Source organism: Staurois parvus, unplaced genomic scaffold, assembly GCF_062004578.1.
Source record: "Staurois parvus isolate SC_StPar_1 unplaced genomic scaffold, SC_StPar_1.0 ptg000340l, whole genome shotgun sequence".
NCBI lineage: Eukaryota > Metazoa > Chordata > Amphibia > Anura > Ranidae > Staurois > Staurois parvus.
The window spans coordinates 5,319,991-5,333,287 of record NW_028318136.1 but is presented as its reverse complement, the minus strand read 5'-3'; the positions used below and the strand labels follow the sequence as shown (position 1 = coordinate 5,333,287).

Genomic DNA, 13,297 nt, shown 5'->3' with positions numbered 1-13,297 from the left:
AGGGAGGGACCTCCAGCAGATTGAAAGGCTCAGGTGTATTCCTGTGAGCTCTGTGTTGGGTGTGTGTCTCTTACCTCCACTCAGCTCTCAGAGCTCCACTGAGTTCTGCAGTGTGTAGTTTCAGCTCTCTGCCCTCATTTGTCTGAACTCTCAGACACAAATTCAGCACTTTGAAAGGCTGTAAAAAAGAGAAGACTGCAGATAAACATTTACAACACATGTAGGAGGATTTGTTTTATTTATGTGAATCATCTGAGACCAGTCACTTCACTGGGTATATGAAAGGGTTACTACTTTGTGTCTTGAAAAGGTCATAAGACAGTGCCAGTATAGACTTTAGCTGCAGTATTGATTAAGGGCTTGAACCCCCCCCCCACACACACACCTCCTGCACTTCAAGTGCAAGACGTAGGAAGGGCATAGCCAGGCTTCACCTTTATTATATCTTAAAGCGGAGCTCCACCCAAAAGGGTAAGTTCCGCTTTAAGGACTGCTCCCCCGCACCCCATTAAGGGTTGGCAACTTTGGGGGGTGGGGGGGGGGAGTGGGTACCCGAATTTGACCCGCTCCCACTTCCGGTCTGATTGCCCTAGGCCAGTGGTCGGCAAGCCGCGGCTCGCGAGCCACATGCGGCTTTTTACACGCTTTAATGCGGCTCTTGTGTGCCGGGCGGCAGGGACTCTGCAGCGTGATCCAAAAGAAAAACAGCCAGGGCAGCGCGCTCAAATGCAATGATTGGCCAGTCTCGCTGCCACTCACATCCTGATAGCCAGTGATTGGCTGTCAGGATGTGTGTAGGCGGGGCAGCATGACGAACGTGAGAGGAGCTAGGCTCCTCTCACAGTCCGCCCTGAAGACCGGAACGATGCGGGAACACGGCGAGAGGAACGCGCGGAGCAAAGGTAAGTGAATTGACACAGGTGGGACTTGGCTTACTACTTGCTACTTACTTACTACTACTATATGAGGGATGAATTAATATGGGGGATGAATTACTATGGGGGATGAATTAATATGGGGGATGAATTACTATGGGGGATGAATTACTATAGGGGGGATGAATTACTATGGGGGATGAATTACTATATGGGGGATGAATTACTATGGGGGATGAATTACTATGGGGGATGAATTACTATATGGGGGATGAATTACTATTGGGGGATGAATTACTATATGGGGGATGAATTACTATGGGGGATGAATTACTATGGGGGATGAATTACTATGGGGGATGAATTACTATATGGGGGATGAATTACTATGGGGGATGAATTACTATATGGGGGATGAATTACTATATGGGGGATGAATTACTATGGGGGATGAATTACTATATGGGGGATGAATTACTATATGGGGGATGAATTACTATGGGGGATGAATTACTATATGGGGGATGAATTACTATGGGGGATGAATTACTATATGGGGGATGAATTACTATGGGGGATGAATTACTATGGGGGATGAATTACTATATGGGGGATGAATTACTATGGGGGATGAATTACTATATGGGGGATGAATTACTATATGGGGGATGAATTACTATGGGGGATGAATTACTATAAAAACTTATTGAAACTAAAAACAGTGTACCATCCTATGTATTTTCAGTTTTAAAAATGTGGCTCTCAAAATAAATTTCAATCGTGGTTTTGGCGAGATTTGGCTCAGTTGAAAAAAAAGGTTGCCCACCACTGCCCTAGGTGATCAGAGACAGAAGGTGTCCTCCCTCCCTCCCTCCCTGTAGTCTTTTGGGACACATGACAGGTCCCAGAAGACTACAGGACCCTTCATGAAGCGCAGAGCTACTCACGCATGCGCAGTGGGTACCCAGCTGTGAAGCAGCCGGGTGCCCACACTGAAGATGCCGGACTCAAGCAGGAATACAAGAAGGTTGGTGAAACGGACTGCAGGGGACACACCGCGGTACCGAGGGACAGGTAAGTGATTGTTTTTTAAAAGTCAGCAGCTACAGTTTTTGTAGCTGCTGACTTTTATTTTTTGACAGGGTGAGCGGAACTCCACTTTAAAGAAGCTGGTTACACAGCACATGCTCATGTTAACAAGTGGCCATAGCTCTACCAAATAGAGCTGTAAAAGCCATCTGAATTTGCTATGGATTATATAAGAAACAGATTAAAGTAAATTGAGAGAGATTTCAAAGTTTTATTATTTTCTGGATACAATCAGCAATTTACTTTTCACTTTTGTTTTTCTGGAGACATTTTTAAAGAATGCTTTTAATACTTTCATTATCCTTTACAATTTAAGATAATATTTTGTTTTTTGATAGGAAAGCCATTTAACCCTACTTTCCTGGTGAGCTGTGCTGTATCCAACATCATCTGCTCCATCGCATTTGGGAAACATTTTAAATACAATGATGAACATTTCTTAAAACTTCTTCATAATATCAATATGATCATGCGATTTATGAACTCTGCATGGAGTGCGGTGAGTGTATACGTGAAAACATCTGATACCATGAATGCCTGGTGCCCCTAAACACACCATACCACCATTTCACCCTATTCCTAATCCGGCCCTTTAACACTTTATCTGATAACTAACAACAGTTAACCCCCATCCAACATTTTATCATATAGTCAAACTATTTTACTTTAGTTGGCTTCCCTCTTCGAATTCCTGTCAAGTTTGTATTGCTATCTGTGTCCTTACTGAGTAGATTCACCTTCTTGATAATTGTAAAAGGAGACAGAAAGTGAAGAGAAATCCAAAATGTTATGTCACCAGAATAAGAAGTAAGGTTATATCTTCCAATCAAAACACTTGTCCCGGTGACAGTTATCAAAAGGGGAATTCCATTCACTTTGATTTTCCCTTACTTCTTATTGCATCTCAAGGGCAAGAAGTAAAGTTTAATTTTGCCAACAGGACACAGACTTGCAGGAGTTTCACCCCCCAATCTATCCAAAACAAAAAAACGAGAGGTTTTGACTAAACATGCACTTTAACCCTTCACCTAATTCTTGATAGCCTGGCCCATCAATTGTAGATACCTTTGCCATGCTCCATCCTTGATCTGCTGCTGGAACCCTTGAAAATACCTCAATGTGTGGGGAAGCCTTCTCTTTTTTTTCTGACTACGGTAGCTGAGTTTCCAAACACAAGGCCCAAGCATTGTCATATGCGTATGGAAAGGTCATTACAGATTGCAAGGGAGTTTAAATAGGGCTACCCTCTTGGTTCCCTGGCAGACAATTAGGGTTTAAGGGAAAATGGGAAGGTTAGTATCAATAACATAGTAGTGTTGGGAAGAAAAATGTAATGACCATCAAATCTGTTGTTGCTTCTTCACCAATCACCAAACTGTGCTACTTTACTGCAGCAGAGAAAATCAAAGTCACCGTCAATGTACTGGTTTGGCTGTATAATTTTCTGTACAATGTATGCATTTCATCTGTGTGTGCTTTATGTCTGCTTGGAATCCTCACTGAATACGTTTTCTAATATTTTAGTTTCTTTACAACTTCGTTTGGCTCATGCCGTATATGATAGGACCTCCCAAGCGTGGGGCACAATATCTGTCTGAGCTCAAGGCGTTTGTTGATGAGAAGGTAGAAGAAAGTCAAAGGACCCTGGATCCAACATCTCCTCGACATTTTATTGATTGTTTTCTAATAAAGATGCAGGAGGTAATGGAATCAATATGCCCACCCACAAGTAAATAATTTGTTTTTCTGTTTAATGTGTTTTTTATGACAGTTCTTTGGTGTGGTGTTATAAGGCTTTTAAAAAGACCATTAGAATCAAAGTTTCCTGAAAATGGCAACCCCCCCAGAAAAAAAAAAAAAAATAAAGTGTGGAAGAAATTCTTTTTAACCACTTTACCCAGTTAAATAATGTCCAGTCAGACATGAGAGTATTGCATTCATAGGATAAGTTAATTAAAAAAAAAAAAAAAACTGCACCTCCCTTCCTAGCTCCCCAAACATTTATTCATTACAGGTACTAGTGTCAGTTTACGTAGTGCCAGGGGCGGACTGACAACTCATGGGGCCCCCGGGCAATAGGGGATCATGGGGCCCCTGTGTCCTTGCCCAAACTCAAAAAAGCCTATGAAAAAGGTACCAGGGGCATCTCATGGGGCCCCCTACTGACCCCGGGCCCTCGGGCAGTGCCCGAGTTTCCAAATGGTCAGTCCGCCCCTGCGTAGTGCTTTACAAATGTATTATACATTCACATCAGTCCCTGCCCTCAAGAAGTTTGCAATCTAAGGTTCCTATCTCACATTCATACATACACATACTAGGGCCAATTTTACCAGCATCTCTTTGTAGCGTGGAAAGAAAACCGGAGTAACCGGAGGAAACCCAAGCAGGAACAGGGAGAACATGCAATCTGAGACATCCTTCACGAGTGCCTGTTTACTTCAGCCAATGGAATTGTCTGCAGCCCAGCCAGTACAAATCTACTGTGATCTATTCCTGCACACTAATATCCAATAGACTTGTCTTCAACAGGGAAACAGACAAAACAGATTTTTAGCAGTTTGAGGAAAGATTAAAACTTCTGACAATGCTTTTATTGTTGTCTCTTCCTTCCCGGTAACAACTGTTCCACCCATTTCTGGTTCATAGTTCCTGTACACATCTCTTGCCCCCATTTCTTGGAAGATAGAGTGTTTACTGTGAGTGATATGCCTGTTTACCTTGAGTGGTATGCCCATGTGACACCATTGTAGCTAAACTTCACTGGAGAAATAATACATATTTCTATGCTTTTTGTACACATTTCTCACATGATATGGGCAGCACAATGGCTAAGTAATTAACACTTCTGCCTAATAGCACTAGCACCATTGGTTTGAATCCCAACCATGGCACTACCTGCCAGGAGGCTGCATGTTCTCCCTTTGCCTGTGTGGGTTTCCTCTGGGTAGTCCGGTTTCCTTCTTCACTCCAAAGACATGCAGGTAGGTTAATTGGTTCCTGTCCAAATTTGCCATAGTATGTGTCTGTATGTGAGTTAGGGACCTTAGATTGTAAGGTTCTTGAGGGCAGGGGCTGATGTGAATGTACAATATATGTGGAAAGCACTGCATGAGTTGACGGTTCTATATACGTACCTATAATAAATAAACAGAGCAAACTTAAAATGGATTGTACTATGTAAGTTAAAATATTTATATATTCCTAAAAATCAGTAATTGCAATTTGAAACAAGCCCTAATTTACCTCTGTAGCTCTAAGCAATATGAAGAAATTTATTTTCAAAGTTCACAACAGAAACAATGAAATATCAGCTACTGAGAGCAGATCTTTGTATCCTGGCAGCCATCTTATGTAAACAAACACCAGGTGCTTGTACAATGGTAGAAAAGGACTGAAACTTGATTTAGAGTTTTTTTTGTTATGTTTTAGGAATATTCCACAGTACAAGCAGCTAGAGGGGTCAATGAGGGTTTGTTTTAAAGCTCTTTTACTGCTGGTAAAGGTTATGGATGTTTTTGTTTCCCAATACCCATATGATATTTGGTCCAACTTTTATATTCAACTGCAACCATGGTAAGCCATGTAAATGCTTTTAATATGTGTTACCATAGAAATCTTGCTGGGTCTATTTGAATAGCAAACTATACACTTATCACTAAAAGGCAGCTAAATAAAAACCTGGTCTGCAATCAACAAATATAAATAATTTGTCAATGGTATTATACTGTACAATACCGTGCTGCTGTGTTTTCTTGCAGGAAAAAGAAAATCCTAACACAGAGTTTCACATGCAGAACCTTGTGGCTTCGGCTTCAAACTTGTTATTTGCTGGAACCGAAACTATCAGCACAACTGTTCGCTACGGCTTACTCATCCTGCTCAAATATCCAGAAGTTCAAGGTACAGTGGAAATCATATGTTAGATTGTACACCTGGAGCCTGGTGATGTTTCAGGAGATTTACCCCTATATGGGGGGGAGTTGTTGATAGGGAGGTCTGTTTCTTGTGGGGTGGCTATTGTTGCTGAGGAGGGGTCTTTTGCTGCTGGCTTCACTGGTATCTACTTCACTGCTTTTCTTGTTATCATGAACAAATTCCATAGCACCACAAAATCAATGGTTCTGTATTCTCTAAAAGGAGCAGTTCTTGGAGGTGGGCAACCAAGGGATGGTGCTTAGAGGTGGGTAGGGGGGCGGAGACAAGGGGTGACTTGGAAGGAGGGAGTACCCGCTCCTATTCTCTGAGATAAAAAGCTCTGCTTTCAGGTGATAGGCACAGTAAAATTGCATCCCCTCCACGGAACTTGTTGATGTGCTACTTCTGCTTTGGCAGAAGACTCTTACTGGAGTGTAGGATTTTACATTGTTTGGCTCTTTTTTCAGAGTCACTGGTTGTGTGGGAGTTACAGTACAGGTAGTGTCAGAACAAGGTGACAAGCCATAAAGTAGAGACAAGGCCAGAACAAGCTGGAGGTCAGGGCTAGTAGTAGATAAGCATGGTCGATAAACAAGCTGAAGATCAGGGCACGTAGGCTGGTGAGCATTAACCAAAATTAGTCCAAGCTGTAATCAGAGGAAACCAGGACTACCAGATACCAAAAATGAGCCAAGAGACACATGCTTAGAACAGGCCCAGTTGTACCAGATAATCAGAATTACATACGTAATAGCAGCCTTGCAGGTCAGGATTTAGACACACTGACCAAGTGCTCTGTTTCCAATTTAAACTTCTCTGATTGAGACCAGATGTGGTGCTGTAGCATGACTTTTACAGTGCTGAATATCATTAAGCAGATGGTTAGGGCAAGCAAGTCCAGCAGGTTTGAACACCTCTGCAAAACTGATAATAAATACACAACTGTGGATAGATTTTCACAAAATCTGTCATAAATTGCCACAATGCACTGCTTCATTTAAGGGAACCATAGACAATGAAGTCAAGCTGGAAATACAAGCACAATTCTGCCTCCACCAGCCACTTGAGTCTGTGGAGTTAGACCAGCCTCTTGGTGCGAAACCTGCACCCCAAGGACCACATGCAGTCCTTTGGTTCTTGTTGTAAAGGGGTAATAACAATGATTTTTACAATCCTTACACAGCATATACCAAGTCTCTTGCTGTCTTCTGCAGCATGGCAGGAACCAAAACCTTTACCACAGTCTCAGACCATCATTTCCTCTTGGACGTCCACAGCTGAACAGGATGTCCAATCTCTGAACATCAATAGGGGCAGATCCGCCCAACTTTGCTTACCTTTGTTATGCTGGTGCTGGAAGTATAAATAAGGGAAGATAAGTTCTCAGTCCTAAATTCCATGTTATCATAAAAGCAAATGAAAAATATAAAGTCATATAGTAATCAACTACTTGGACACAGTGGAGAGAGAAAAGCTGTGGATGTTTACTGTCCTTATACCCATACTATATGCCTTAATTACAGTAGCATCGGTGAGAGTCTCAAAGATACACATAAAGCTCAAGACAAACTTCCAATTTATACAGTATATAGGTTTCTACGTCTTGAGATTTATGTGTATCTTTGAGACTCTCACCGATGCCATGGTATCTAAGGCATATATTGTGGGTATAAGGACAGTAAATATTCGCAGATTTTCTCTCTCCACTGTGTCCAAGTAGTTGGTTACTAGATGACTTTATATTTTTAATTTGCTTTTATGATAACATGGAATTCAGGACTGAAAACTTATGGGTAGAAAGATAGTAAACTTCCAATATACACTCACTGGCCACTTTATAAGGTACACCTGTTCGATTGCTTGGTAATTGTTAATCAGCCAATCACATAGCAGCAACTCAATGCATTTATGCATCTAGATGTGGTGAAAAGGACTTGAAGTTCAAACAGAGCATTAGAATAGGGAAGAAAGGGGATTTAAGTGATTTTGAACGTGGCATGGTTGTTGGTACCAGAAGGGCTGGTCTGAGTATTTAAAAAACTGCTGATGTACTGGGATTTTCACACACAACCATCGCTAGGATTTACAGAAAATGGTCCAAAAAAAGAAAATATTCAGTGAGCGGCAGTTGTGTGGATGAAAATGCCTTGTTAATGTCAGAGGTCAAAGGAGAATGGGTAGACAAATGTTGCGAAATTCAGATTCAGGTAGGGTCAGAATTTGGCATAAACATAAAAGCATGGAACATGAAGGCTGCAGGAAGTGTACTTTGCCTTGGTGTTTGTCCATGTCTTCCTGACCTGGGTCTCTGCATCCTAATCCTGACCTGCTCTTTGTGATGATCTCCCATATATGACCCTGGCTTTCCATGATTCTCTGGTTTGATTAATGCAGTTCTGATATATTAGAGGTGTGTTTATAGTTCTGTTATTCACCTATTCTTAATTAATTACATTATTTTACATTATACATGTGCCTGGTGTTCTCTGTGAAAGTCCACACATGTCTGTTTCACAGGATACCAACACTTGGTATCCCTGACATAGCACCAAGGCCAGGAAAGACCAGAAGTGGCTGCACAGGGAAGCCATCTTGGCTCTGCTGTTTTTTGCTGCAAGATGCATCCTGAGGAGGTATATTATGCTTTTGCTAGTGACAGAGGAAAGGGAATATTGCTGCCAAATACTAAAGGAGTGGACCAGGGATCACCCGTTAGACTACATTTGTCTGGCTCATTCCCTATTTGATCATGGCAGGATGTTGTTTTGTGATGTTCAGCCTTTGATTCATGTTTGTACAGAGCTGGCTTTGTGCCGTATTCCTAAGGATAGTGATGACTTTTCTCCTCCCTTTAGTATGGCTCAGGCGAAATCGATGGTTGGAGGATGATTCAGATAATTTCTGTAAACAGTATTCAACATGTTCCCAACAGGTGCTAGTGGATTGTATTAATACAGTGCAGTCTTGAGTCAGATAAGAGAGTGTAAACTGAGTTTTGTTCAACCATCACTTCAAGCCTGGTCAGATCTATTGCACTTTAGTCGCTTGCAGTAACCTACTCCTGCTGCTAGACACCCGCTTTCTTAAGTATCTCCCTCTTTGTCACCCACAGCAACCACCCTTGTAGCCCAGTATACTCTGCTTCCAACTTTTTGTCAGTACTATGTTTCCACTCGCTGCACCTTCCCTGCCCACGACAACCCCTCAGAAATCCTACTTAGCAACTGCTCCCTCTTTTTTCACCATCCCTCAGTTCTGCTCTTTCATCGGCTGCACCCTCTGCTCACAGCCCTACTATCACATGTAAAACATCAGTGGCTAAACCCAAGAAGAAATGAAAGTTTTTCCTGACACACACAATTCTACCACTATCCATGCCTGCCTCCACACCAGCAGATCTGGTCGAGCCTGCCTCTACTCTGGCCGAATCGGTCCAGCCTGCCTCTATGCCAGCCGATCCAATCCAGCCCGCCTCTATGTCAGCTGATCTGGTCCAGCCTGCCACCATGCTAGTGGCTCTTGTCCATCCCATGCCAATCATGCCTTCTGGCTTTTCATACTTGGAACTCTCAGTAACCAAGCCTCACCCTACTGCAATTATATTTGTTCAAGCCTGTGTTAGGTGTTTTATCCCTCCTTGGGACAGACTGACTCATTTGGCCAAGTGGCTACTATGCATCAAACCCATATTCCAGCTTCCCAGTCTGATTCTTCAACCTGCTACCCAAATCCAGGCTGATTTCGTTGATCCTTTGCCTGACCTTGCTGACCCTCTGACCACTGTCCAGCCTGGAGGTCCTGTTCTTGATGTCTAGCCTGGTAGTCCTGTTTCTGATGCCCGGCCTGGTGGTCTGCTGCCTGTTGCCCAACCAGAGAGTCCTGTGCCTTTTGCCCAGCCAGTGGGTCCTGTGCCTATTGCCCAGCAGGACGGTCCTGTGCTTGATGTCCCATCCACCTCTGATGGTCCTGTGCCTGATGACCTGAGTGCCTCTGACAGTCTTGTGCCCGATGAGCAGCCTGCCTCGGACGGGCTGCTTTGCCTGTTACCCAGCCTGGTTTTACTGGTTTTACTGACTTTGCATCTACTGCCCAGCTAGATTCCATTAATTCTATGCCTGCTACTCAGCTGGATTTTAATGCAAAGGATGAGTGTCCACCTGCTTATGGGTCTGAATTCCTTGAGTCTTCACATGCCTTATATGAATTACCTGCTTGGCCTGAGATTATTTTTATGGTTGCCTCGGTTGAGCAGTGTGTTGCTCCTAGGGTGCCAAAGCTTGCTGGTCCGGACACACCCTAATAACTGGTAGCAGCATTTCCCTTCATGGTCCTGGTAGTGGTGAGCTTTCGGAGAATGTGCCCTGTTATGATCTGTATGTGATTGTCACAACTCTGGGGGCACTAGGGGACCAGGGTTGGGTAGCTAGTGCCTTGGAGAGACCTAGGGGGCTGTTGATATGCAGAGCAAGTCTGGGAAACCAGGAAAGCTACATGATTATGACAAGATATTTCAGTGTCAGAGTTCTGGTATTGTCATATGACCCCAGGGCAAGGCTTGCAGATAACCCATGGGACCCCAGTATTGGAGTACCTGCTGTTTTGAGGGATTCAAAGTATCAAATGTTGTACCTCTCCAATAATCTGGCCAACAGGACACCCAGTCGGTTGCTTGACCCCAGCGGTGGAGTACCCATTAAGTCACTTTACCCAGGGCGTGGGACACTTTGTCTATTGGTTGATCTTGGCAGCAGGGCATCTCACTTGGAACCCAGCACTTCTTCAGCCTATGAGGAACTTTTTCTCTGGACTTGTTAAACAGATGGTTATCTTTCATGGACTCATTCAGCTATGGCTGGTTGGAGAATCCAGAGGCCACTCCTTAGAGAGGGGGAACTGTCAGGAAAGTGGTTCCCCTGCTGGTGACACTGTGGCTCTGAGTCCGGTGTCCACCAGTGGCTGTCTCTCAGCAGCCAGAAGCTCATGGTAATTAGGCATCACCTGCTGCTTGCTGCAGGAAGTGTATTTAAACCTTCCCTGGGCTTCTCCTCTTTGCTTTGGTGTTCACCCATGTTCCCCCGACATGTGTTCCTGCATCCTGATCCTGATCCTGGTTCTGAGCCTGCAACCTGATCCCTTACCTGCCTGCTTGTTCTTTCTCCTGTTTACCCTCTCCCTGTCCTGGCTTGCTCCCTGCTCCTTTTGCCTGATCTCCCATGTATGACCCTGGCTCTGACACTGACTGTGCTTCTCGTATCTTGCTGTTTGTATATATTTGGATTGGGCAGTTGCCCATTGTTTGCTCATTCACTTATTACATTCTCTGGTTTGATTTACACAGTTCTGATACATTGGAGGTGTGCTTATATTTCTTTTATTCACTTTTTCTTAATAAATTACATTATTTTACATTATACTTGTGCTTGGTGTTCTATGTGCAAGTCCAGACATTTCTGGTCACCCCTGCTTCACAGGATACCAACACTCGGTATTCCTGACAGCTTTAGGAGGCTGTTCATTTCACTGGGTATAAGTAAGGGTTTACAACCACCTTAAAGTGGAATATCATTAAAATAGATGAGGTCTGGGGACAACTTGCCACCAATAACTGTTGAAAAAATTAACACACATGGCAAACATGTATATAATGCACAGCACAGTTTGAGTGCATTAACCAAGATTATGTTACATACAGTACAACGTAACCTACAGAATGCAGTGTTCAGGAGTAGTGATTATCACTTGGATGGCTTGGGTGTACCACCAGCAAAAGCAAAAGTACAGTCAGGTCCAAAAATATTGGGACATCGACACAATTCTAACATTTTTGGCTCTATACACCACCACAATGGATTTGAAATGAAACAAACAAGATGTGCTTTAACTGCGGTGAACGGTGTAGGAATTACAACAGTTTGCATATGTGCCTCCCACTTGTTAAGGGATCAAAAGTAATGGGAGAGAATAATAATCATAAATCAAACTTTCTCTTTTTAATACTTGGTTGAAAATCCTTTGCAGTCAATTACAGCCTGAAGTCTGGAATGCATAGACATCACCAGACACTGGGTTTCATCCCTGGTGATGCTCTGCCAGGCCTCTACTGCAACTGTCTTCAGTTCCTGCTTGTTCTTGGGGCATTTTCCCTTCAGTTTTGTCTTCAGCAAGTGAAATGCATGCTCAATCGGATTCAGGTCAGGTGATTGACTTGGCCATTGCATAACATTCCACTTCTTTCCCTTAAAAAACTCTTTGGTTGCTTTTGCAGTATGCTTTGGGTCATTGTCCATCTGCACTGTGAAGTGGCGTCCAATGATTTCTGAAGCATTTGGCTGAATATGAGCAGATAATATTGCCCGAAACACTTCAGAATTCATCCTGCTGTTTTGTCAGCAGTCACATCATCAATAAATACAAGAGAACCTGTTCCATTGGCAGCCATACATGCCCACGCCAAGACACTACCACCACCATGCTTCACTGATGAGGTGGTATGCTTAGGATCATGAGCAGTTCCTTTCCTTCTCCATACTCTTCTCTTCCCATCACTCTGGTACAAGTTGATCTTGGTCTCATCTTTCCATAGGATGTTGTTCCAGAACTGTGAAGGCTTTTTTAGATGTCGTTTGGCAAACCCTAATCTGACCTTCCTGGTTTTGAGGCTCACCAATGGTTTACATCTTGTGGTGAACCCTCTGTTTTCACTCTGGTGAAGTCTTCTCTTGATTGTTGACTTTGACACACATACACCTACCTCCTGGAGAGTGTTCTTGATCTGGCTAACTGTTGTGAAGGGTGTTTTCTTCACCAGGTAAAGAATTCTTCAGTCATCCAGGTCTTTTGGTGTTGCTGAGCTCACCGGTGCGTTCCTTCTTTTTAAGAATGTTCCAAACAGTTGTTTTGGCCACGCCTAATGTTTTTGCTATCTCTCTGATAGGTTTGTTTTGTTTTTACAGCCTAATGATGGCTTGCTTCACTGATAGTGACAGCTCTTTGGATCTCATCTTGAGAGTTGACAGCAACAGATTCCAAATGCAAATAGCACACTTGAAATGAACTCTGGACCTTTTATCTGCTCATTGTAATTGGGATAATGAGGGAATAACACACACCTGGCCATGGAACAGCTGAGAAGCCAATTGTCCCATTACTTTTGGTCCCTTAACAAGTGGGAGGCACATACGCAAACTGTTGTAATTCCTACACCGTTCACCTGATTTGGATGTAAATACCCTCAAATTAAAGCTGACAGTCTGCAGTTAAAGCACATCTTGTTTGTTTCATTTCAAATCCATTGTGGTGGTGTATAGAGCCAAAAATGTTAGAATTGTGTAGATGTCCCAATATTTATAGACTTGACTGTACCAGCTTAACAAATTAGGACAGCCAATGTATATTAGGGCTGAAACAACTAATCAACA

General features: G+C 43.1%; 1 protein-coding gene across 1 annotated transcript in view; it reads left to right on the top strand.

The window, feature by feature from the left end:
• Positions 1 to 13,297, top strand: part of LOC149456982 (cytochrome P450 2G1-like) — a 41,211-nt gene that overhangs the window by 14,526 nt on the left and 13,388 nt on the right. Inside the window, exons 4-6 of the mRNA XM_089684271.1 lie at positions 2,303 to 2,463; positions 3,489 to 3,665; positions 5,723 to 5,864. Of these exons, the coding sequence (XP_089540397.1) occupies positions 2,303 to 2,463; positions 3,489 to 3,665; positions 5,723 to 5,864 (480 nt within the window). The remainder of the gene's footprint in view (positions 1 to 2,302; positions 2,464 to 3,488; positions 3,666 to 5,722; positions 5,865 to 13,297) is intronic.